Source organism: Crotalus tigris, unplaced genomic scaffold (assembly GCF_016545835.1).
Source record: "Crotalus tigris isolate CLP2741 ecotype Arizona unplaced genomic scaffold, ASM1654583v1 scf7180000020848.85629, whole genome shotgun sequence".
Lineage (NCBI taxonomy): Eukaryota > Metazoa > Chordata > Lepidosauria > Squamata > Viperidae > Crotalus > Crotalus tigris.
In genome coordinates this window covers 18,827-45,848 of record NW_024098216.1, presented here as the reverse complement: position 1 = coordinate 45,848, position 27,022 = coordinate 18,827, and the positions used below count along the sequence as shown (strand labels likewise).

Below are 27,022 nucleotides of genomic sequence, written 5' to 3'. Positions count from 1 at the left end.
TCAATTCCCAGAATGCTTAGCAGTGGCCATGCTGGCTGGAGAATTCTGGGAGCTGAAGTTCACTCATCTTAAACTTCACTGATGTATGAATCAGTGTAGTGATTCCCTTAAGTGTGGCCAGGTTTAAAAATTCCACTCTAATTCATTCCTGTTTCTGATTTTGTTTTAAATGTGTTTTATTCCACAGTTCCCCTTGATCTACATTGAGGTAAGTAACTAAGTCTTCTTCCCATGTAATTGTTAACAGATTAACCAATCACAGGACCCTCCAATCAGGTCACTTTTCCAAAGACTTGGACTTTAATTCCCTTATCACTCCAGCGGGGTCATCAAGGTCAAGATGACACCCACCCCTGTGCAACTGAAGCCCCGCCCCCTCTTCCTATGTTTTATTTGCATAAATCAATAAACTACCTTACTGCGTCGTAACAGGTGAAATGAAATTAGGATCGCCCTCTCTATACACCACCATAAAGTTCTAGTAGCATATAGTATATAGAAATCATTCATTCATTGGCATCCTTCAGTCTCGAGAGACTATAGTATTGTGCTCTGGGAAGAGGTCCTAAGGCAGCATCTGGTGTGGCTAAAAAGGCCAATTCGAGAATGGCAGTCCCTTCCACACTGGGGGGCAGATACAATCTGTCCCCTGTCCAGCCCCCAGATTTCGCTGGTTCCGGGACTGCCTCTTTGCCTCAGCCTGCCGCGCAAGTGTCTCTCCGAATTGGAGAAGGCCATGCTGAGCCTTTAGCCTCCAGGCTGAACGATCAGAGGTCAAGGATTCCCAGCTGTTAATGTCCATTCCCAAGGCCTTCAGGTCCCTCTTGCAGATATCCTTATATCGCAGCTCAGGTCTCCCTCTGGGGCGCTTTCCCTGCACTAGTTCTCCGTACGGGAGATCTTTCGGAATCCGACCATCAGCCATTCTCACGACATGCCCAAGCCAGCGTAGACGTCGCTGTTTCAATAGCGTATATATAGAAATACCCCTTAGACCAGCGGTTCTCAACCTATGGGTCGCGCCATTTTTTTCCCCCTTTTCCGGCGGGTGCCTTACCTCCCTTGGGCTGGGCCAGCTGGTGGCCCAGCCGGTGGTCGGCCTGCTCCATCTCTGCCGCTTGCCAACTACGCCTCGGCCGGCGCAGGGGGCGGCACCACGCCTGCGCGGCGCTCCCGGGCAGGGAAAGTCCTCGACGTACGACCGGTTGGGTAGTCCTCGACCTATGACCGGTTTAATCCTCAACTTACAACCGGTTTAGTCCTCGACTTACAACCGGTTGGGGGTCACGGCATTAAAAAGGTTGAGAACCACTGCCTTAGACTTATATACCGCTTCGTAATGCTTTACAGCCCTCTCTAAGCAGTTTACAGAAGCAGCATATTGCCCGCCAACAATCTGGGTCCTCGTTTTACTGACCTCGGAAGGAGGGCAGGCTGAAGTCAGCCTTGAGCCAGTGAGGATCGAACTGCTGGCAGTTGGCAGAATTAGCCTGCAATGCTGCATTCTAACCATTGTGCCACCACGGCTCTTATATAGAAGCAACAATTCGATTCTTGTCCAGGAGTTTCCCAACCTTGGCAGCTTTAGGACTCTTGGACTCTAATTCCCAGAATCCCCCAAGCCAGCATGGAGAAATTCTGGGGGTTGAAGACCACACGTCTTAAAATTGCCAAGGTTGGGAAACCCTGTGCTTGTCACTTCTTATTCAGCCTTCAGATCAAGGTTGCTGATTGCCTTGCACCCTAAGGAGAAAAAAACAAACAAACAAGGCAATCGATTTGCTGCGGGATTAAAATGACAGCATGGAAAATTCTTCCAAGCATCTGAGGGCAGGACAAGAAGTAACGCTGGAATGCTTATCAAAGAGGGATGTAACCTCATGACAGCAGTCTTCCAATATCTCAGGGCCCGCCTCAAAGAAGAGGGTGTGTATGTGTGCATGAAACTGTTCTCCAGAGCACCTCAAGGCAGGACATGAAGCAATGGATGGAAACTAATCAAGGAGAGAAGCAATCTCTAGGAGGCATTAATCAGTGGAACGACTTGCCTCCAGAAGTTGGGAAAGCTCCAACACTGGAAGTTTTTCAGAAGGCAAATGGACAACCATTTGTCTGAAACGGTATAGGTCAATGATGGCGAACCTTTTAGAGACCGAGTGCCCGAACTGCAACCCAAAACCCACTTATGTATCATCGGGTGCTGGGTGGGCGTGGCCCATTGGGTGGGCATGGCTTCGGTGATAATGGCAGATTGGGTGGGACTAAAAAGTTCAGTCAATTCCAACTTTACGAGATCTTTTTTTCCCCCCGCGAGAAGTTGAAATTGATTGATTGATTGAATCTCTTTTTTTTTTTGCACACGGCGGCGGAGGTCTAAAGCGAAAAGATTTTATAAAACCCAGCTGAAGGCCTAGGACTGGGGCAGTGGCACGCGTGCCCACAGAGAGGGCTCTGCGTGCCACCTGTGGCACACGTGCCATAGGTTCGCCACCACGGGTATAGGTTTTCCTGCCTGAGTAGGGGGTTGGACCAGAACAGGGCTTTTCAACCTTTTCACAGATTGTACTCCTTTTAGGACGTGACGATATTCGAGTACCACCAGTGCTTAGCAAGATGTCAAAAACTTGATGACTTAAAAAAAAAAGGAGGGGGGAGGTCAATGGAATCACTTGCCTCGAGAAGTTGTGAATGCTTCAACACTGGGGGTTTTAAAGAAGAGATTGGACAACTGTTTGTCTGAAATAGTATAGGGTGGTTGAACAGGGGTTGGAATTGGGTATGTCTAGTTTAATGAAGAGAAGGACGAGGGGGGACATGATAGCAGTATTCCAGTATCTCAGGGGCTGCCCCTAAGAAGAGGGAGTCAAGCTATTCTCCAAAGCACCTGAGGGCAGGACAAGAAGCAACGGATGGAAACTAACCAAAGAGAGAAACAACCTAGAACTAAGGAGAAACTTCCTGGCAGTTCGTAACAATTAATCAGTGGAACAACCTGCCTCCAGAAGTTGGGAATGACAAAGGCTGTGTAGAAACAAGGTGAAGCCTTATTTAAGGTTGTAGAAATTTAGAAACTCAGCCAAGCCAAATTCTTTGTGTGTGATAGCAAAATGTGGACATCGACTCACGGAAATGAGATGTTGGGCTAGTTACAAAACTTTTTAGTCAGCTGTTCATTAAATATTTGAAATGATTTCTGCAATATTTGATCTGCTGTCTTGTCTGTCTTATTTTCACAAGCTGCTGGTACCTCAGATAACCTATCGATGGGCTATCTTAAGCAAAGAGATTTTTGATGCTGAGAGCAAACAGAAAAGCAAAATGGCATTAAATATTAACCGTAGCAGCCACATTGAACAGACTTACTTGGCAGTAAATTCTCTTTAAATAAGCCGTGGGCATTTGATGGCCGAAAGCCCAATTTAATGTTTAGGGCATAGATAAGATTTAGAAGTGATGATGCAAAATAGACTGAGGGGTTTTTTTCCCTCCTTCTTAAAAAGGGAATAAAACTTTTCCTTTTCTTAACTTGGGAGTGTTTATCATTAATATCCACTTTTGGAATTTATATACTGATCTCCCAAGGTCAATTACTAGAAGTAGCCAAATTGCTAGAATTTGGAAATATGGATGCTTGGTTATTCACAAAGGCAGGAGTGGGCAACTATGGCCCCTTTAAGACCTGTGGTTGTCAACTCCCAGAATTCCTGAGGCAGCCATGCTAGTTCAGGAATTCTGGGAGTTGAAGTCCACAGATCTTAAAGGACTCACAGTTGCCCACCTCTGCGAAGATGACAAAAGTTGAATTTGCTTTAATCGTCACTTTTACCCGTTTGTTGTAGATAGATGGGTTGCAAAACTTTTTTCATTATTATTTCAGAAGGAATGCTAATTCTGTTTAATTCTGGTGGGCTATTAGAAGCTGAATGAAAAAGTGGTTCTGATTCATTCATTCTTTAAAAAAAAATGCATACTACTTTTATGAGTAGTATTCAGGGGCTGTCTCATTCATACAACAGAACGAGCACAATCAGCAGACTAAATTGAGAATAAGCCAATAATTAAAGCACTTGTGAGAAAATCTTTTAAATGTGTCAAGGCTGAAGCACACCTATATTCCATTTCGCTTTCAGCTTGACAGTGAAAGGGGGGGGGGAATGGAATCCAAATATCTTTGAGTCCTGTGAGACTTTTCTCCCACCTCAAGGACACACCTAGCTGGTTCCCATAACACAGGGGTCTTCAAACTTGGCCCTTTTATGACTTGTGGACTTCAACTCCCAGAATTCCTCAGCCAGGCACACGTGCCTGGCTGAGGAATTCTGGGAGTTGAAGTCCACAAGTCATAAAAGGGCCAAGTTTGAAGACCCCTGCCATAACAAAATGACTAAAATTGGATGTAATGGACGGAGGGTGCCTCATGGGAGCACAAATTAACTATGCTTTTTTTCTGTCTGGGAAACCCAGAGCTGGTTTCGCTTCTTTCTTTGCAAATGTAGTATATTCAGTAAAGTTTTGTACTCTTGAAAAAAAAATGTCCCAGGAGTTTCTTTTTCTGGATTCGCCAAATGGACAGCTGACAACATGCTTTTCAGAATCAAGTGGCACTCCAAGGCAATGGGTCCTTTAAGGCTTGATTAACAGAATTGGGGCCTTGGAGGTCTTCTAGTCAAATCCCCTGCTCAGGCAGGAAACCCTATACCATTTCAGACAAATGGCTGTCCAATCTCTTCTTTAAAACTTCCAGTGTTGGAGCATTCACTGCTTCTGGAGGCAGGTAGTTCCACTGGTTAATTGTTCTAACTGTCAGGAAGTTTCTCCTCAGTTCTAGGTTGCTTCTCTCCTTGGTTAGTTTCCATCCGTTGCTTCTTGTCCTGCCTTCAGGAGCTTTGGAGAATAGCTTGACTCCCTCTTCTTTGTGGCAACCCCTGAGATATTGGAACACTGCTATCATGTCCCCCCCTTGTTCTTCTCTTCATTAAACTAACCTTGAAGAAAACTTTGATTAACTTTGAACAAATGGGCAGAAAACCGAGCACCTAGGATAGATTAGAGATTTTTGGATTGTTTGGAATTAGCAACTGTGGGGCCAATGACATGGACTTTGTAATTATGTTAGCTAACATAGTTACTTTATATTTTACTTTGTACTTTAAACCTAAGGACCCTATATGTTGATTTGACTTCCTTTTCTCTCTTTCAAAATGGTGATTTATAAAACCATTACACTGGAATGTAGGAAACTGTCTTATCCTATGGTTGTGTGGATTGATTAGATAGCTTCTAACATCCCTTAACTGAAAAGATAAAAGCTATAGAAGCACGGCTAGATACTATTTCCTGATAAGAAAAAGTTTCTTCGTGTCAACTGGCATTCGGTTATCTAATTTCTAACAATCTTTGTGGTTGATTTACTGTGAAAAGGAAGGGTTAGTTTTGTCTCGTCCATCCAACTTTCCTCTTTCATTTTTTCATTGGTAATGTTAAAAGGGGATGTAAGCTTAGGATCTTTGAATGAGAGGAATCCCCTTTGTCTGAATATTCTGATACATTGTAGTAAAATGATCCTCTTGTCTTGGTTTGTGTCATTGAAAAATACACATGCCGGGCCATGAGCCTAAAAGAACCATATCTGGCCTTCAGTTAGCTTCCTTACGTTTTGTTTCTCTGCTTCCTTGGGCTATGTAGGACCCTAAGAGAAACCGGCTTTTCCAGTGGAAAGATGTCGAACTGAAGGGGGGCCTTGTCCAGCTTGAATTTCCCCTGTCTTCCGAGCCCGCCTTAGGTACCTACAAAGTGGTGGTTCAGAAGGATTCTGGAAGAAACATTGAACATGGCTTCACAGTGGACAGATTTGGTAAGACGGATTCGATGCCTCTGGTTCCCAGCGCCCGCTTATCCACGCCCAAATGAAATGGGACATTGGCTGTTGGTAGTGGTGGGATTCAAATACCTGAACACCCGGTTCTCTGCGTGGATGCAGGCCTGGGCCTCCAAGACCTAGAATGGACTTCCGGGAGTGACATCCATGCACATCCTGTGGGCTGTTCTAGGGCTGGGAGGCCTCCACCAGGCCTAGAATGGATTTCCAGAAGTGACATCCATGTATTTCCTGTGGACTGTTCCTCCGAGGCCTAAAACAGACTTTTGGAAGTGACATCCATGCACTTCTGGCGGGCCATTCTAGGCCTGGGAGGCCTCCACCAGGCCTAGAATGGACTTCCGGAAGTGACATCCATGCACTTCCGGTGGGTCGTTCTAGGCCTGGGAGACCTCCTCCAGGCCTCCGAGGCCTAGAACGGACTTCCAGAAGCAACATGGGTTCAGCCGGTTCTCCGAACTCAACAAAATTTAGCTACCAGTTCTACTGAACCGGTGGGAACTGTCTGAATCCCACCACTGGGCTGTATCTCCTACTGCACTGATTTTGGGGAAAGACATATTGTAAAAGTTGGGCAAGTTGGTAGTGGGGAACTGAACTATTTATTTAGATCAGGAGTCCAGGCTTGGCTACTTTAAGACTTGTGGCCTTCAACTCCCAGAGTTCCTCAGCCAGCATGCATTGGGGTACAGGGGACACTGTTTCTAAGCAGGATTGGAAAATCCCAACTTCACGCCTTTTTTCAGCCATGGAATCTCTAAAGGTTGTGGATACTCCAACACTGGAGATTTTAAAGAAAAGATGGACAACCCTTTGGGTTTCCTGCTTGAGCAGGGGGTTGGTCCAGAACAGTGGTTCTCAACCTGTGGGTCGGGACCCCATTTGGGGTCGAACGACCATTTCACGGGGGTCGCCAAACAACGCAGTCCGCCATTTTTTTCCCCCTTTTCCTTAACTGTGCTACTCCCTTTTATTCTATTGGCTTTTGAAAGCCAATAGAATAGACTCTCTTGAATAGAGTCTAATTCTATTGGCTTTCAAAAGCCAATAGGAATTGTCCAGGCTATCTCTGCCCTACTGAGCCCGCCAAAAGTCCCATTCTGCAAACGGTGCTGCACCAGTTGAATAGTCCTCATGACCAGTTGAGTAGTCCTTGACTTACGACCGGTTGGGGGATGTGGCATTAAAAAGGTTGAGAACCACTGGTCTAGAAGATCTCCAAGGTCCCTTCCAACTGTGTTATTCTGTTATCTGAAAGAGAAAGCCAAGCCTTCTGTCTCAACCAAGCCACCGGTGTGGTTGAGAGGGGAAGGGTTGAACTGGAAGTAGGAAGAACCAGGTCTGCCCTTCCCCTAGCCATGGAAGCTCCCTGTGGGACTCTCGCTCAGCCCTGCCCTCCCAGTCCAAAAACCAATCATTATTGCCTAAGGCAGGGGTAGGCCACCTTGGCTCTTTTATGACTCATGGACTTCAACTCCCAGAATTCCTGAGCCAGCATGAGCTCAGCTTGAAAACCTCTCCCTTTCCCCTCAGCGTGGCTGACTCAGGAATTCTGGGAGTTGAAGTCCACGAGTCATAAAAGAGCCAAGGTGGCCTTCCCCTGACCTAAGGCAACCTAATTCACAAGATTGTGAGTGCTCCAACACTGGAGGTTTTAAAAAAGAGATTGGAAAACTATTTATCTGAAATGGTATAGGGTTTGCCTCTTGAGCAGGGGGTTGGACTAGAAGACCTCCAAGGTCCTGTCTAACACTGTTCTGTTACTCTCTCTCTCTCTCTCTCTCTCTCTCTCTCTCTCTCTCTCTCTCTCTCTCTCTCTCTCTCTCTTGTTCTCCGCCACCCCCTTCCACACTCTCCTGGTACATTTATCCTATTTTGTTCCCCACTCCTTTCCTTTCATTGCCACGGGGATGTTGTAAAAAAAGATTGATCGCAATCATCAAAGGACCGACTGGTGGCCCTGCTGATTTTTCAAATTAAATGACAAGGGTTCAAAATTCACTTAAAATGGGATATGAAGGATCCCTTTGATGTCTGTGACTTTTCTTCTTCACCCACTTCCTTTTACGATTCCTTTGGAATTCCTTCTGGAGAGAGGAGTCCAGGGTGTCTATGAGGAGAGAGGTAAAATAATAATAATAAATTAGGCAGGATGAGGCCAGAGGCATACAATCAAAATCCTGCTGGTGTTTTTTTTTTTAAAATAAAACCGGCCTAAGGTCATACAGTTGGTTCTTCTCTCTGAAAAAGGGCTAAAACTCACAATTTTATTCTTCATAGTCCAGTGTTTTTAAGTATTCATATGAAACTATTTCATGCAGGTTTATTCTCAACCAATGATTCCAACTCAGTCAGAAACTCCTTCCTTCCTTCCTTCCTTCCTTACTTCCTTCCTTCCCTCCTTCCCAAAACTCATTGCTGAAACTAATTACTTCCTTCCTTCCTTCCTTCCTTCCTTCCTTCCTTCCTTCCCTCCTTCCCAAAACTCATTGCTGAAACTAATTACTTCTTTCCTTCCCAAAACTCATTGCTGAAATTAATTCCTTCTTTCCTTCTTTCCTTCCTTCCCAAACTCATTGCTGAAACTAATTCCTTCCTTCCTTCCTTCCTTCCTTCCTTCCTTCCTTCCTTCCTTCCTTCCTTCCTTCCTTCCTTCCTTCCTTCCTTTTTTCTTTAGCCATCCATTTTCTCAATCAATGACTCTGGGCAGTTTACAATCCCAAAATTTAGCTGTATCTTTGCTCCACGGTGGTGGGAAGGAGGGTGCAATGAAGTGGAGAGCATTCTGTTTTGGGGTTTTTTTTCTTCCTTTTTTTAAAAATTTTGACTTAATTCTTGGTACTTGATTCTTCCTTGTAGTGTTGCCCAGGTTTGAAGTTTTAGTAAAGTCTCCCTCAGTCATAACCTTTCTGGACAACACAATGGCAGTAACCGGCTGCGGGAAGTAAGTGGCAATTTTTTTCTTCTTTATTCAAAGCTAGGATATTTTTTTTCCCCTGACATTCTTCACGTTGGCAATTTCCTTACCCCATGTCCCCTTCTGTGCCAGCCGTGATCATGTGACCATGAATTTATGATGCTTATTTGGTAGAAACCAGCATTTATTTCTGGGTTCCAGCAAAAAAGCCCATTGAAGACAATAGATACATTTAACGACCACCGTAAAAAAAAGACATAACATTCCGGGCTCGCTTATGGTCGTAAATGGAGGACTATGTGTCCTAATATTTTATGGGTATAGTTTTCATTTCTACAAATGCCACTGAGGTTTTCATTCTCCTACATATTTTTTTTCATTTTATTAGCATAGCTATGTTTTGTGTTGTACTTTATCATATCTTGTCTTTGTCAATCTCCAGCTTGAATATCCAAATAAAAGTGTCCAGGATTACTTTCATTTCTGAAAAGCTTACTTATTATAAAGCTTACTTTACTGAATACATGGCATGGTATAGGCCAGGGGTAGGCAACCTTGGCTCTTTTATGACTCGTGGACTTTAACTCCCAGAATTCCTGAGCCAGCATGGAAACCTCTCCCTTTTCCCTCAGCATGGCTGGCTCAGGAATTCTGGGAGTTGAAGTCCACCAGTCATAAAAGGGCCCTAGTTCCTTACCCCCTGACCTAAGTGGAAGTGCCCTCAAATCTGTTACTTGTCAAATTTTCAAAATTCCAGGATTATAATCCTAGAATAGACTAGAGTTTGGAAATCCCAACTCATCTGGAAGGAATCAAAGTAGGCGAGGCTGAGATAGACCAAATCTACTACACCTTGCCCTAGATCAGGGGTAGGCAACCTTGGCCCTTTTATGACTTATGGACTTCAGCTCCCAGAATTCCTGAGCCAGCTTGGCTCAGCTTGGAAACCTCTCCCTTTCTAAGATGACCAACCGTCCTCCTTTAGGGAGGACAGTCCTCCTTTTGTAAGTTCTGTCTTCCCTCAAAAAGTGTCCTCCTTCATGTCCTCCTTTTCGATATTTGAAGACTAATCTCCAGGGCTTTTTTTCCCCCTCATAGAACGCTCAGAACGGCGTTCTGGCACCTTTTTTTGATGGGTTTTGTTTTTCCAACTTTTGCATGAGCTGTGCTACTCCCACTATTGGCTTTCTCTTTGTTATGAGAACCGTCTGCTATTTTTTTTCACACTTGCTAAAATGTCCTTGAAAGCTTTCCAGACAGCCATCTCTTAGCAAAGTTCTGAAGACCTGCAGAGGTTTCGTTTCTCTAACTAACTCATTTGAAATCATCATCTTTATTCTAACGGAAAGATGAAAACAAAGAGGCATGTAGCTGCCAAATTTTCACTCTTGACACTATTATTCTTACATACATACACTGTGAGAGGGATCGCGGAGTCGTAGTGGACAATCATTTAAATATGAACCAGCAGTGTGCTGCAGCTGCCAAAAAAGCCAACACAGTGTGGGCTGCATTAACAACGGGATAGAATTAAGATCACGTGAAGTGTTAATACCACTTTACAATGCCTTGGTAAGGCTACACCTGGAATACTGCATTCAGTTTTGGTCATCACGATGCTGAGACTCTAGAAAGAGTACAGAGAAGAGCAACAAAGATGATTAGGGGACTGGAGGCTAAAACATATAAGGAACGGCTGCTGGAATTGGGTATTTCTAGTTTAACAAAGAGAAGGACGAGGGGGGACATGATAACAGTGTTCCACTATCTCAGGGGCTGCCACAAAGAAGAGGGAGTCAAGCTGTTCTCCAAAGGCAGGACAAGAAGCAACGGATGGAAACTAATCAAGGAGAGAAGCAACCTAGAACTAAGGAGAAACTTCCTGACAGTTAGAACAATTAACCAGTGGAACAACCTGCCTCCAGAAGCGGTGAATGCTCCAACACTGGAAGTTTTTAAGAAGAGACTGGACAGCCATTTGTTTGAAATGGCATAGGGTTTCCTGCCTGAGCAGGTTGTTCCACTGGGTAATTGTTCTAACTGTCAGGAAGTTTCTCCTTAGTTCTAGGTTGCTTCTCTCCTTGATTAGTTTCCATCAGTTGCTTCTTGTCCTGTCTTCAGGCACTTTGGAGAATAGCTTGACTCCCTCTTCTTTGGGGCAGCCCCTGTGATATTGGAACACTGCTATCCTGTCCCCCCTCGTCCTTCTCTTCGTTAAACTAGACATACCCAATTCCAGCAGCCATTCCTTATATGTTTTAGCCTCCAGTCCCCTAATCATCTTTGTTGCTCTTCTCTGTACTCTTTCTAGAGTCTCAACTTCTTTTTTACATCGTGGTGACCAAAACTGGATGCAGTATTCCAAGTGTGGCCTTACCAAAGCATTGTAAACTAGTATTAATACTTTACGTGATCTTGATTCTATCCCTCTGTTAATGCAGCCTAGCACTGTGTTGGCTTTTTTGGCAGCTGCAGCCCACTGGCTTTGTTTCCCTACATAGGATAAGTCCCTTAGCAGAACCCCAGCCAGTGAAATCAATAGCAGCCAGCTGCGGTCTCCGCACCACCATCACACCGAGTAGGATACCAATAGTAACTAGATTTCCTTTCCTCCGATCCTTTGCCTCCTCAGCTAGGGTGCTGCTGAACAATCCTCTCATTTGAGGAGTTGCTCGGACATTATCCCTAAATTGTATCTGAAGAGGGATGAGAGGGAAGAAAGGAGAGGAGAGAGAGGAGAGAGTAAAGGTGTGGGTAAGGAAGTAGGAAGGTTGGAGGAGAAGAGGAGAAGTGGGGAGAAATGGGAGGGGAGTGATGAAGGAAAGAGGAGAGGAGAGGAAGAAGAGGGAAGTAGGGAAGAAAGAGAAGAAAGGGACAAAGAAGGTAGAGAAGAAAGAGTAAGAGTGTGGATACAGTGAAAGGGGAAATGGGTGAGCAACACCAAAATTTATGTGTACGTATTTTTTTATTTTATTAAGAGTATCTGATAGATAAGAATGTAAAAAGAATGTGTGTTAACACGTGACAAATATCACGGTATATGTATGGGGGGAGAGTTGGGGAAAAATAAAAAAGTTTAAATAAAAAACAACAACAATCCTCCCATTTTTCTAACGTTCTGGCTCTCCTGGTTGCAGATACACCTTTGGGAAGCCAGTTCCTGGGCTGGTGAACATGACGGTTTGCCGGAGATTTTCCTATTTCGAAAGCACGTGTTACGGTGAAGAGTCAAAAGCCATCTGTGAGGAATTCAGTGGGCAGGTGAGTCCCAAAAGTTGAAGCAGAAGACCCCGTGACCAGGGCTGGTGAAGATTCCTCAGCCACTGGAGTCCACACCATCAGGGTCAAAATGTGTCTAAAGGGAGCGCCGAGAGCAATGTTTCTCCACCTCAGCCACCCGAAGATGCGTGTGTCACGGTTCCGACTAATGAAACACTTCAAAGAACTTCCAGGCATTATTTACCCTAAAAGCCTTTAATTTACCCTAAAAGCACTTCAGATGGATGGATGCCAGAATCTGAATTTCTCTTGCTGGCATCTAACTTTTCTTGCTAAACCCCTCCCTTATTTTGCAGTCATAAGTCACATCTTCCAATTAGCCTGGAGGGCAAAGACTCACTTCCGTTCCTTCCCCCCCCTTTCCTTATAAATCTCCTCCCTTTCTCTGTCATCTGAATTAACTCTAAAAATACCAGACAGTTCTGTATATTTTGTCAAAGCAATAATATCCTATATTAATAGTGTTGACTGCGTGGACTTCAACTCCCAGAATTCCCCAACAAGCAGTGTCATCAGGTGGTTGAAGTCAACACATTTTAAACCGTGCTGGCTGGGGAATTCTGGGAGCTGAAGTCCACATATCTTCGGGTACCAATAGAAGAGAATAATTGTATCCGCAGGGTTGAACTACTCGTTTAACCCCATTCCCTCCTAGCACTGATGAGGTCACCTTGTTGGGTAATGAAATGTCTGTAAAAAAGGCAACTAGGCAACTAGGCTCAGAGAGCACCAAGGACCCCAGATCTTCAGGTTGTTGGGGTTGAGAAACACTGCCATTGAAGAAGAAATTCAAAAGCCATTCTAGCAACACCAGCATATTGGCTTATTCGTTTATTTAAAACTAGCTGTACCCAGCCACGCATTGCTGTGGCTCAGCGTGGTTAAATGGAAAAGAAAGAAAAGAGAAAGCACACGTTTGTAATATGTTTAATTTCACAATGCTTGTGGGTATACAATATTTTTTGTTGTTCCATTGTATGTGCAGATATAGAGATTACGTCCAAAAGATGGCACTGTTTTTCAAAAAAAGCATGTTTTTACCTGTCACAGGTGTGACATCTATATAATATAGGTATATACAAACACGCGCATATTCGAATGCAACATTGTGTCAAAATTTCAAAGCAATCGGTGAAGAACTTTTGGAGATTTAAGATTTTGAACAAACGGACATTTACATTTTTATTTATATAGCTAGATATACTGAGTGATGTACAATTTATATCGCCACCCATCTCATAATTGTGACTTTAGGCTGTGAAAGAGGATTAAAACCAGAGCCTAGGTCTTGGAAGGGAAGAGACAGTGAGGAAGAAACTCAAGTTTGTCCCAATTTGATTCTCTTTGGTATAAGAAGAAGGGAAGGGAAAACACATGCTTTCAAAGTTCTGTTATCATACTCTTTAAAAATAAAGTTCCAGTGGTTCTTACAGAATGTGCTTCCTGGCCTGGCCTCAAAGGGCTGTCAATGGGATAGAAGAACTGTGGGACAGTGATAAATATTAGATTAGGAACCAGGAGAGACCCAGACCGGCCATAGTTTCATTGCGACGTTGGGCTGGCCATTATCTCAGCCCAGCTTATTTTATTGGGTGGTTGTAAAGATAATATTAAGAGAGGTCTTCATGGGTCCCCTTTGAGCACCCAGTGGAAAAGTGGGATATAAAGACTATACGTAAATCACAGGGCCAGAGTTTCTCAGGGGTATCCTGAAAAGGATAAAAAAAAAATCAAGATGGCAGCCACAATCTCCCAATTGAAGTCTACCCCCTTTTGCCTGCATCATGACACACATTAAAACAGGGCTTCAGTCAAGTGGTCCTGGCCACCATTTGACTTTTTTGACCCCATATGGACACTCCTGGTGCAGGATAATGGCTCAGAAAGCCTAACAGGTTCTATGCGGCTTGAGGCTGACCTTGGATAACGTTAGATCAAGGGGGAAAGTGCTGTAATTTAAAATTACTTAAGCCTCTTTCAGCTCATGGGCTGGAATCAAGTTGAAGGCAACATGGACAGAGAAATGGCAGAAGAATCTCTCCTTGGGCGTGTTTGTGATGTTGTTGTTGTTGTTGTTAGTTGTGAAGTCCTGTCCGACCCATCGCGACCCCATGGACAACGTTCCACCAGGCCTTCCTGTCCTCTACCATCTTCTGGAGCCCATTAAAGCTCACGCCTACTGCTTCTGTGACTCCATCCAGCCATCTCATTCTCTGTCGTCCCCTTCTTCTATTGCCCTCCATCTTTCCCAGCATTAGGCTCTTCTCCAGTGAGTCCTTCCTTCTCATTAGGTGGCCAAAGTATTTGAGTTTCAACTTCAGGATCTGGCCTTCTAAAGAGCAGTCGGGGTTGATCTCTTCTAGGACTGACCAGTTTGAACGCCTTGCAGTCCAAGGGACTCGCAAGAGTCTTCTCCAGCACCATAGTTCAGAGGCCTCAATTCTTTTGCGCTCAGCCTTTCTTATAGTCCAACTTTCACAGCCATACATTGAAACTGGGAAAACCATGGCCTGGACTATACGCACTTTTGTTGGCAGGGTGATGTCTCTGCTTTTTAGAATGCTGTCTAGATTTGCCATAGCTTTGCTCCCCAGGAGCAAGCATCTTTTAATTTCTTGGCTGCAGTCCCCATCTGAGGTGATCTTGGAGCTCAGGAGAATAAAATCTGTCACTACCTCCATTTCTCCCCCCCCCCCCAGTTAGTCTTGGTGGTCAAAATGTCTTCTTTTCCAGAGTCTGAAAACTTAAATCAAGGATGAAGGTGAGCTCCAAAGTTCTGCATTGTTCAGCAGTCTTTTGGTAGATCCTCTGGGCCAAGTTGCAGACTATGAGAGGGTCCCTGCGGGCTACAGTCTGAGAAGGTTTAGTCTAGAAAAAATTATTGAGGAAAATAAAATGTAACACCGCAACTTGTTTACTCTCTGATTTCTTATGCAGGCTGATATTCACGGCTGCTTCTCACACGAGGTGGATCTGAAAATATTCCAGCTGAAGAGAAATGGATTTCAGATGGAGATTCATACGGAGGCCACAATCACAGAACAGGGGACAGGTAAACAGTGTGGGAGATGTGATGGCTGGAGGTCGCGCAGCTTGCTTTTTATAGCAAGGGATTGCAGCTTCCGTCTTCGGCTTCCCATCTAAAGTGCTGTTTTTCAAAGTTAGTGAGTTTAAAACGGGTAGATTTCAACTCCCAGCTGTTCACCAAAAATCCACCCGTCTTAAAAGTCACCCAGTTTGAAAAACACGGATCTAAAAGGTCGCTGAGGATCACCAGGGATTGGAAAGAACTTGGCCAAAGAGCTTTTGTGGCCCAGAATATAGGTCAGTGATGGCGAACCTTTTAGAGCAGTGTTTCTCAACCTTGACAATTTTAAGGCATGTGGACTTCAACTCCCAGAATTCCACAGCCAGCAATGCTGGCTGTGGAATTCTGGGAGTTGAAGTCCACATGCCTTAAAATTGTCAAGGTTGAGAAACACTGTTTTAGAGACTGAGTGCCCCAAAACCACTCCACCCGTCCTGCCCTCTCCGCCCCGGCCCCCAGCCTGCTCCGCTCCCACCCCTCCCACCTCCACGACCCGCCACAGATCACCCAGGCAGCCTAGCAGCGCCATGGTGGCCATGTCCTCCGCCTGCACCCTGCAGCATCATCTGTGTGCAATGGAGTGGGAGGGCGGAGTCTTGTCACCGCTGCCCATCTCCATGTCCTTGGCTGCGCTGCTCCACACGGGCCGCACTCATGGGCAACTCTCCTCCAGGGGGGCTGCTGGTGAGGAGGGGGTCGTGGGGGGATGTAAGATGCTAAGAAAAAGACACAGGCATGTCTTGAGCAGAGGTTTGAAGCTGCAGGACACAGCTTGACAAACTCTGTGAGTTTATTGCTTTTTATATTCTTGTTACATACACCAGCTTAACCATTAGATGCTGACATAAAGTTTCTTCATTGGAAAATTTCTTCATGTAAGCAGCTATTTTCTAGTAACACATTACATGGTCAAAGACCAGGTAAAGAACAAATACAGGGAGATGAAAGGAGAAGGAACGAACAAAGACAGGAAAAGATAGGAAGGAACTAAGCATATTATTTGTTTCGGTAGGTGAGGCATTAAGTCAAAAGGGTATGACCTTCTGGTTGCTTCACAGGGACAAAGGATATCAAAAGGTTATGAGGTTTGTGGGGGGGGAAGCACAGCAGTTTGCTGCGCGTGCGTTTTTCCCCACAGGGGGAGGTGGGACTGGGGCGACAGCACATGTGCCTGTAGAGAGGGCTCCGAGTGCCACCTCTGGCACGCGTGTCATAGGTTCGCCACCACTGATATAGGTAGTCCTCCACTTACCGCCACAATGGAGTCCAAAGTTTCTATTGCTGGGTGAGAAGTTGCTAAGTGAGGTTTTACTCCATATTACGACCTTTCTTGCCACAGTTCTTAAGTGAATCACTGCAGTTGTTAAGTTAGTCACGTGGTTGTTAAGTGAACCTGGTTTCCCGTTGACTTTGCTTCTCGGAACGTCGCTAAAGGGGATCACTTGACACCCCTCCCGGGGACACGGCAACCATCATAAATATGAACCAGTTGCCAAGGATTTAAATGTCGATCATGTGACCCTGGGGAACGCTGTAACGATCATTAAGTGTGAAAAATCATCACAAGTCACTTTTTTCTGTGCCCTTGTAACTTCAAACAGCTACTAAACAAACGTTTATAAGACGGGGTCTACTTGTATGTCAGACAGCTGGATAAAACGATACAATTGTCTGAATGGTTAACAAGAAAACTTTTGAATTTTTCTCTGAGCCCAAGAAATGAAAATTGCCAAATCAGCTGGTTGGGGAGTTTGGCTCCAGCAGGGGTAGGCCACCTTGGCTCTTTTATGACTCGTGGACTTCAACTCCCAGAATTCCTGAGCCAGCACGGGGGAACTATGGCCCCTTCATGACTCGTGGACTTCAACTCCCGGAATTCCTGAGCCAGCCTGGCTCAGCTTGGAAACCTCTCCCTTTCTCCTCAGCATGGCTGGCTCAGGAATTCTGGGAGTTGAAGTCCACAAGTCATAAAAGGGCCGAGGTTGCCTACCCCTGTGCTCCGGGGATTTTAAAAAAAGGCATCGAAGGGTCCTGTTGTGTTCCTCCTAAGCTTTGCGTGTCTGTTTCCTTTCGGCAGAGGTTGTGCTGACAGGCTCAGCCACCACATATATAACTCCGACACTTAGCGTCGTTTCCTTTGAAAATGTGGACGCTTACTACAAACCTGGACTTCCTGTCTCTGGGGAGGTAAGGCAAATTGGTTGATGGCCTCCCTGGTTGAATATTTCATTCCAACCATGTCTTGAATCGGTGGGTGATTAGGACCGTTCCACGGGGCCCTCCTTCTCCTTAGATGCAGCCCACTCTAAGCCTCAGAGATGTTTCTCCTGAAGCTTTGGAGAAACTGAGATGAGTGGTTCCTCTTCCCCTCTGACCCGACTCCTGTTCACACGACTACCCTGGCATAGCATAGCAATTGGATCCGTTCCTAAGCCGGTGTTTTTCTTTGTAAATTTAGATCAAGCTTGTGGACGGCCGAAAAAAGCCGATAGCCAACCAGGTCGTTGAGATTCAAATAGCAGGAGTGAAGAACAGTTCCTACTACAACACTGACGATCAGGGACGAGCCCACTTTTCCATAGACACTTCCGACTTCACAGACGAGGCCCTTCAGCTCACTGTGAGTATTCTTAGCGATGTGGGTGTTAGCCGTAAATCACGGCAAGGTTCTTAGCCCAGTATGCCCTTTGCCAAATAGGATCTGGGGTGGAAAGATACTTTTTATGTAGGCATAAGAGGGGGCTCAATGGCTCTGCGGTTAAAGACCGCAGCTGAAAGGCTGACAACCAGGGTTCAAGGCCCGAGCGCTGCCTGATGGGGTGAGCTCGCATCACTCGCCCCAGCTCCTGCCAACCTGGCATTTCGAAAGCATTTCAAGTGCGCATAGATAAATAGGTACAACTTGGGTGGGAAGATAACAGCGTTCCATGGGCCTTAGCGTATAGTCACGCTGACCACCTGACCCTGGAAATGTTTTTGGAGTCCTACTGGACAATCACTTAAATATGAGCCAGCAGTGTGCTGCAGCTGTTGAAAAGGCCAACACAGTGCTAGGCTGCATTAACAGAGGGATAGAATCAAGATCACTTGAAGTATTAATACCACTTTACAATGCCTTGGTAAGGCCACACTTAATACTGCATCCAGGTTTGGTCACCACAATGTAAAAAAGATGTTGAGACGCTAGAAAGAGTGCAGAGAAGAGCAACAAAGATGATCAGGGGACTGGAGGCTAAATAATAATAATAATGGAGACAGCAGAATAGAAGAGAAAGAGCTGGAGAAGATAACAAAATACAAAGACCTACAAATAGAAATAGAAAGACTGTGGCAAAAGCAAGCAAGGATAGTACCAATAGTCATAAGTGCCTTGGGTGCAATCCCAAAACAACTGGAGCATCACTTGAACACCATTGGCATTGACAAATTTGCCATTAGTCAATTGCAAAAGGCGGCCTTACTAGGAACTGCTTCCATCCTGCGATGATACCTGTAATACCATCAAACATCCACCTCTGCCTATCCCAGGTCCTGGGTAAGGACTCGATAGGTAGACAAAATGCCAAATCCAGTCTGAACATCTGGCTGACTGTGCGATGATCCATCATCATCATCATAATAATAATAAGCTGTTGCAAGAAGACTGCGCAAACTGATTACAAGCAGCGGCAGCAACAATGGTGCATTGGAAGATCTGCAAAAAATATCATTTGCCTGTAAGCAAAAACTGGTGGGATCATAAAATAGAGAAAGTCATAGAAAATGATAAAATTAAACTGCTCTGGGACTTCAGAATTCAAACAGACAAGCACCTGCAACATAACACCCCAGACTTAACAATTGTCGATAAGAAAGACAAAAAAGTCTGGATAGTGGACGTGGCAGTGCCTGGAGATAGCAGAATAGAAGAGGAAGAACTGGAGAAGATAACAAAATACAAAGACCTACAAATAGAAATAGGGTAAGGACTCGATAGGTAGACAAAATGCCAAATCCAGTCTGAACATCTGGCTGACTGTGCGATGATCGATAATAATAATAATAATAAAAAAATTGGAAGGGACCTTGGAGGTCGTCTACTTCAACCCCCTGCTCAGGCATGAAACCCAATACCATTTCACACAAATGGCTGTCTAGTCTCTTCTTAAAAACTTCGAGTGCTGGAGCATTCACCGTTTCTAGAGGCAGGTTGTTCCACTGGTTCATTGTTCTCACTGTCAGGAAGTTTCTCCTTAGTTCTAGGTTGCTTCTCTCCTTGATTAGTTTCCATCCGTTGCTTCTTGTCCAGTTTTCTTCAACTGTCCAATGTATGTGGTGGCGGCGGCGGTGGTGGTGATGGCAACTATGATTATGATTGGTATTCTCTTTTTTTGCCAGGCAACCTATAAAAAATTAGATTACTGTTACGATTCGAACTGGATCTCCCCTCAACACCAAACTGGCTTTTCCTCACCATCACGTTTCTACTCTCCAAGTCAAAGCTACCTCAAAATTGAAACGCGCCTCAGCTCGCTATCCTGCGGGGAGCATGCCATCATCCCAGTCCATTACATTCTCAAGCCAGAGCTCATAAAGGACAAAGAAGTTGTCTTTCACTACTTGGTATGTATGAACAAAGTGCCCTTTATTTCACTCACAAGGGCTGAAGAAGGAAGGGGGGGAGGGAGCATCTGAGGCAGCGGTTCTCAACCTGTGGGTCGGGACCCCATTTGGGGTCGAACGACCATTTCACAGGGGTCGCCAAACAATGCAGTCCGCCATTTTTTCCCTCTTTTCCTTAGCTGTGCTACTCCCTTTTATTCTATTGGCTTTTGAAAGCCAATAGAATAGACTCTCTTGAAGAGAGTCTAATTCTATTGGATTTCAAAAGCCAATAGGAATTGTCCAGGCTGTCTCTGCCCTGCTGAGCCCGCCAAAAGTCCCATTCTGCAAACGGTGCTGCATCAGTTGAGCAGTCCTCGACTTACGACCGGTTGAGTAGGCCCCGACTTACAACCGGTTGGGGGTCGCGGCATTAAAAAGGTTGAGAACCACTGATCTGAGGAGTAAAGCTCAACATGGTGGTATCGTACAAGAGGAGCGTGGGAGGAACATATTCTAGTAGCTGTAGGTGTCACAGTGGTTAGACTGCAGCATTGCAGGCTTACTCTGCCCACAGCCTTCGAGTTCGATCCGGACCGGCTCAAAGTTGACTCAGCCTTCCATCCTTCTGAGGTCGGTAAAATGAGGACCCAGATTGTTGGGGGGCATTGAAAATATGCTGACTCTGTAATCCAATAACAGAGGGCTGGAAAGCCAGTGGTGGCGAACCTATGGCACAAGTGCCAGAGGCGGCACTCAGAGCCCTCACTGTGGCCCCCTCCTCACAGCAGTCCCCCCCCGGAGGAGAGTCGACCCCGGGCGTGGCCCACGCAGAGCAGCGCAGCTAAGGACATAGCAGCCGGGCAGCAGGGACAAGACTCCGCCTTCGCGCACTGTCATGTGCAGTTGATGCTGAGGGGTGCGGGCGGAGGGCATGGCCAACATGGCACTGCAGGGCCACCTGGGTGATCTGCTGCAGCAAGCCATGGAGGCGGTAGGTGGCCCTGCAGGGGGTGGGCTGGTTTTTGGGCACTCAGTGTCTAAAAGGTTTGCCATCACTGGTCTAAGGGCTACTGCCATTGCTAGTATTTGTTCCAAAAAGGGGGATGGATCATGTAGGTCCGGGGTAGGCAGCCTTGGCTCTTTTATGACTGGTGGACTTCCACTCCCAGAATTCCTGAGCCAGCCATGCTGAGGGGAAAGGGAGAGGTTTCCAAGCTGAGCCAGGCTGGCTCAGGAATTCTGGGAGTTGAAGTCCACGAGTCATGAGGGGGCCATAGTTCCCCCATGCTGGCTCAGGAATTCTGGGAGTTGAAGTCCACCAGTCATAAAAGAGCCAAGGTGGCCTACCCCTGAAGTAGACTATAAAATAACAGTTGGAGGTCATCTAGTCCAATGTCCTTCTCAAGCGGGAGACCTTATACCAGGGGTAGGCCACCTTGGCTCTTTTATGACTGGTGGACTTCAACTCCCAGAATTCCTGAGCCAGCCATGCTGAGGAGAAAGGGAGAGGTTTCCAAGCTGAGCCACGCTGGCTCAGGAATTCTGGGAGTTGAAGTCCACCAGTCATAAAAGAGACAAGGTGGCCTACCCCTGCCCATGGGGAAGCCAGTTTCACTTAACAACCAGGTGATTGACTTATCAGCCGCAATGATTCACTTAACAACTGGGGCAAGGAAAGTCGTAACATGGGGCAAAACTCAGTTAGCAAATGTTTTGCTTAGCAACGGAAATGTCGGATTCAGTTGCGGTTGTAAGTCAAGGACTACCTATGAATCCTTTCAATCCAGAAGCACCTTTCCGTTAGATTTGTAGGGGCTTCTGACACCCACACAGACCCCTTTTAATACAATCTGCTTATACAACAGTGGCCAAAATTGTGGAAACCTTTTGGGAAAAGTGTACAGTAGAAATGCCATCTTTGGTTAAGTTCCCACCCATTTTTCTTCTAATTTCTTTACCACTGTAGCCTTGTTCACTTCATAATACTATTTTACATTGCTTTCTGGCCGACCAGTCAACTCTTTTGCACTGTTATTTTAATTTTATTACGTTTTACAAGCTCACTAAATGAAAGAACACACAAAAAAAACCCAACCAACTTGATAGCAATCACATAAACACACTGACAAATGTCCTCTTCTCAGCTTCAATACATGACATCAATAACTGGATCCTACTGTGATCTGATTGGCTCATTGCCAAAAAAGATGACACCCGATTGGCTCTCTAAACACTCATGCTCATTGGCTACAATCGGATGAAGGAAAGCTACCTGAGATCAACCTAAGCAAGTTGTGCTTCCTTTTTCTGGTTATTTGGCTATAACCTTTCATAGACTACAGTACAGATAATTGAACAAGCTATGTTGCGTTACATTCTTGATTAAATTATCTTTCCATTGATATATGATTTTATGGTACCACTCCCCCCAAAAGTGGTGTTATTAGCCATCAAACCTCAAAAATACACTTTTCCCAAAAGGTTTCCACAATTTTGGCCACTACTGTAAAAATGTGTGGCTGTATCCAAGTCTTTGCAGGACCCAGCTTAAGAAAATTTTCTTCTTTTAAATCAGGGGGTCTTCAAACGTGGCCCTTTTATGACTTGTGGACTTCAACTCCCAGAATTCCTCAGCCAGGCACGCGTGCCTGGCTGAGGAATTCTGGGAGATGAAGTCCACAAGTCATAAAAGGGCCACGTTTGAAGACCTCTGTTTTAAATCCTGATGTTTTAAGTGTCCAGGTGATATGCAGTTATATTTCCCCAGCACTATACTGTCCAGAAATTACAGTGACTGAGCCAATTAACAACAGACGAGAATATTACATAATGTAATATAACAACAGCCTAACAGAACATCAGCAATCTATGCAAGCGGAAAGTGTAGACTAATTGATACTTGTGCATAAGATTGTAGTCAATTCTCCTGAATTTCATTATAGTTTACCAAGGGCCGATTGATCCCGAGGAGCATTCTTTTCAAAAAAAAATTGCCAATTGCTTTTTTTTGTGCTTAGCCAGAAATCTAATAATCATTTTTAAGGTTTTTTTTTTAAAGTTAAAAAAAAGTTTTTCCACCTACTTTCGTATCTCGGCCTGCTCATTGCCACCCAATTCCAAAAAGTCCAGACCTCTTAAACTAGCCAAATTTATCTACCGGCAACTGGTTCTTCTTTCTCTGATCTTGTTCCAACTGCAGAGATCTTGACAATAAGTCCTTTTGGGCTATTGGTTTGATCTCCGAGCTTGACAATTTGGCTGCAAAGGTTTCGTCTCCGTTCGGGGAGGGGGGGCCAGATCCAGCGCACTTCGAATTGCGCTCGTCTGTCAGATAAGTATAAAAATAAGTCCTTTTGTGTGTGTTTTTTCATGAAGGTGGTGGCCAGAGGGGATATCGTGATGACAGGAACTCACCCCTTGAAAGGAAAGGAAAATAAAGGTAAACATGTTTTCTCTTCTCTTCCCGCTTTCCCTCCGCCCATTTTTCCTTTGGGAATGAACGGATGAAAAAAAAAAACCAGCCTCTTATTCCTTTTTTCTTTTTTGTCCAAAATGCTAATGAAAATTCCCCTCTAAAGAAGTTTTTTTTTTTTCCCCTGCCATGTTAATTGGAAGAGGGCACTCAAGAATAGGTTGATGGCTGTTATGTCGACGGTAGGAAAAATTCATGCCGGCAGGTTCTCTAAACTTTTATTAATCAACAGCTCAGTTGCAGGAATAGAATAGAATAGAATAGAGTAGAATAGAATAGAATAGAATAGAATAGAATAGAATAGAATAGAATAGAATAGAATAGAATAGAATAGAATAGAATAGAATAGAATAGAATAATAGGGATGAAATAGGAATAGAATAGAATAGAATAGAATAGAATAGAATAGAATAGAATAGAATAGAATAGAATAGAATAGAATAGAATAGAATAGAATAGAATAATAGGGATGAAATAGGAATAGAATAGAATAGAATAGAATAGAATAGAATAGAATAGAATAGAATAGAATAGAATAGAGTTGGAAGGGACCTTGGAGGTCTTCTAGTCCAGCCCCCTGCTCAAGCAGGAGAACCTATGGCTTGCCCTATCAGTATTTGGGGGGGGGGATGTCTTGCAGCTACTTTGGTTGAGCTGTTTACTGTCGGCTTGTTTGGCAGTTCCTTGACTGGGCTATTGTTTCCTTGTCCCAGAGGTGCTTTTTCGAGAGGCATCTGGACTTTCTTTGCTTCTGCTGGAAGCATAAACAGAGAAAATCTAGGGAGCTCTCAAAAAAAGCACCTTTGGGACCGCCACGACCTGGAGGACTGCGAATCTCCACAGACACGTATCGTTTACCTCTGAATTGCTGGCCCGCTGTTCATCTGAACTCCCAAGATTAACGTCGGCTCCACAATCCAAAAAGTAAACAATATCCCAGTCAAGAAACTACCAACTCCATCGGCGCAAGCATCAAGCAATTGAGGCTGCACCCATGATCCCCTGCTGCTTGCACGGCCCGGTTCTGAACGGGCCACAGTCCCGGGGGGGGGGTGGGGGGATCCCCCGTTCTAAGGTCGTTGTTAGACCTGCTTCGGTGTTATCTAAGAGCCGAGGTGGCACAGCAATTAGAGTGCAGTACTGCAGGCCACTTTAGCTGACTGTGTTCAGCAGGTCAGCGGTTCAAATCTCACCGGCTCAAGGTTGACTTAGCCTTCCATCCTTCGGGGGTAGGTAAAATGAGGACCCAGATTGTTGGGGGCAATGTATATATATATATATATATATATATATATATATATATATATATATATATATATATATATTTTCTGAGGTTTTCGCGGGTATTTGTATGTAGGTCTTTGGTTGTTCGGGTTTTCTCCCACGTAAAATTGGAAGTGTCTTGGCGACGTTTCGACGAAGTCCCATTCGTCATCTTCAGGCTGGTGTTTTCAGCTTCGTGCTTCGAGCAGCAATGTGTGGTCTTAGCTGTTTCTTCCTTTTAACTGCCAGTGGGGTATGAACTGATTGGGTGGGAGCTTGGCTGTGTTCTGATTGGGTGGAGGTGTGTTCTGATTGGTTAGGGGCTTGGCTGTGCTCTGATTGGCTGGGGGGTTGGCTGTGCTCTGATTGGCTGGGGGGTTGGCTGTGCTCTGATTGGCTGGGGGAGTGTTCTGTTTGGTTGTGCTCAGGTTAGTCTGAGTTGCAGAGGGATTCAAGATTTTGGGCTGCCCTGCCATTCCTTGGCTTCGCGTTCGTGGTCGTGCTTCCTCTTCATGGAGGGTGTCAGTTTGCTTCATGTATGGATTGGGGGGGTTTAAAGTGGCTAATGATGCAGCTGTGGTCTGGCTTCTGGTTTGTGGTCGTGCCTCATAGTCAGTGTGGCTTTGGGTTTGTTTTTTGCGTGGATGTTTGGTGGTGACATCCTGTGTGGTTTTTGTGAGTGTGGGTCTGGTATCATTTTTTGTGTTAGGGAGTCGTTTGTCAATGAGGGCGGGTTTCCAAATGGCTGGTAGGCGGGAGGTATCATCTCGCTTGTTCATGCTGTGTGGGCGTTTTTCTATCTCGATGGCTTCTCTGATTATTCTGTTATTAAAATGTTCACTTTTGGCAATGGTTCTGGTATTTTTAAAGTCAATTTCATGTCCTGTAGCTTTAAGGTGTTGGACCAGGGAAGATGTTGGTTCCTCTTTTTTGACTGAGTTCTTATGTTCTTCAATGCGTGCACTTATTCTTCTGTTGGTTTGTCCGATGTATGTGGTGGGACAAGTGGTGCATGGGATTTCGTATACTCCTTGATTTTCTAATTCAATTTTATCTTTGGGGTTTCTAAGGATGGTGGATATTTTTCTGTTTGTGCAGAATGCTGTTTTGATGTTGTGTTTATGGAGGATCTTACTGATTCTGTCTGTGATGCCTTTTATGTATGGGAGGATGGCTTTGCCGTTTTCTTGTTCTTTGTCTTGGATTTTAGTGGGGGTTTCTTTTTGGATTAGGTTTGTAATCTTATTTCTTTGGAATCCATTGGATGTTAGTACATTGGTGAGAGTGTGTAGTTCGGTTTTTAGGTGTTGTTCGTCAGCTAAGCGTTTTGTTCTGGAGATGAGTGTCTTGGCTACAGAGTTGATCTGTGCTGGGTGGTGGTGTGAGAGAGCGTGCAGATAGCGGTTTGTGTGTGTTTTCTTCTGGTAGATGGTGTGTCCTAGGGAGCCATTGGATTTCTTGTAGACTAAGACATCCAGGAAGGGAAGTTGGTTGTTAGTTTCTGTTTCCATGGTGAACTGTATTTTGGGGTGTAGGCTGTTGAGGTGTGTGAGGAAGTTGTCCAGTTTTTCTTTCCCATGTGGCCAGATTATGAAGGTGTCGTCTACGTATCTGAGCCAGAGTTTGGGTTTGTGATCGATTTTTCTAGAGCTTGGGTTTCAAAGTGTTCCATGTAGAGGTTTGCAATGACAGGTGAGAGGGGTGATCCCATGGGTGCTCCTTCTGTTTGTTTGTATTTTGTGTCCATTATAGATGAAGTATGTGTTGGATAGGCAGTGGTTGGTCAGATCTAAGATGTGTTTGGGGGGGTTATATTTGTTTGGATAGCTGTCAAGGCTTCTTGATAGGCACTTGGGTGAAGAGGGATATGACATCGATGTCATATCCCTCTTCACCAAGTGCCTATCAAAGAAGCCTTGACAGCTATCCAAAACAAAATATACCCCCCCAAACACATCTTAGATCTGACCAACCACTGCCTATCCAACACCTACTCATCTATAATGGACAAAAATACAAACAAACAGAAGGAGCACCCATGGATCACCCCTCTCACCTGTCATTGCACCTCTACATGGAACACTTTGAAACCCAAGCTCTAGAAAAATCGGATCACAAACCCAAACTCTGGCTCAGATAACGTAGACGACACCTTCATAATCTGGCCACATGGGAAAGAAAAACTGGACAACTTCCTCACACACCTCAACAGCCTACACCCCAAAATACAGTTCACCATGGAAACAGAAGCTAACAACCAACTTCCCTTCCTGGATGTCTTAGTCTACAAGAAATCCAATGGCTCCCTAGGACACACCATCTACCAGAAGAAAACACACACAAAACGCTATCTGCACGCTCTCTCACACCACCACCCAGCACAGATCAACTCTGTAGCCAAGACACTCATCTCCAGAACAAAACGCTTAGCTGACGAACAACACCTAAAGCCCGAACTACACACTCTCCCCAATGTACTAACATCCAATGGATTCCATAGAAATAAGATTACAAACCTAATCCAAAAAGAAACCCCCACTA

At 44.9% G+C, this 27,022-nt stretch overlaps 1 protein-coding gene across 1 annotated transcript in view; it reads left to right on the top strand.

Moving 5' to 3' along the window:
- LOC120319581 (pregnancy zone protein-like) overlaps positions 1-27,022 on the top strand; it is a 73,992-nt gene that overhangs the window by 28,595 nt on the left and 18,375 nt on the right. The window contains exons 6-14 of the mRNA XM_039368590.1: positions 188-208; positions 5,686-5,854; positions 8,738-8,822; positions 11,933-12,056; positions 15,012-15,126; positions 17,240-17,349; positions 17,621-17,782; positions 19,540-19,764; positions 23,122-23,185. Coding sequence (XP_039224524.1) covers positions 188-208; positions 5,686-5,854; positions 8,738-8,822; positions 11,933-12,056; positions 15,012-15,126; positions 17,240-17,349; positions 17,621-17,782; positions 19,540-19,764; positions 23,122-23,185 — 1,075 coding nt within the window. The remainder of the gene's footprint in view (positions 1-187; positions 209-5,685; positions 5,855-8,737; positions 8,823-11,932; positions 12,057-15,011; positions 15,127-17,239; positions 17,350-17,620; positions 17,783-19,539; positions 19,765-23,121; positions 23,186-27,022) is intronic.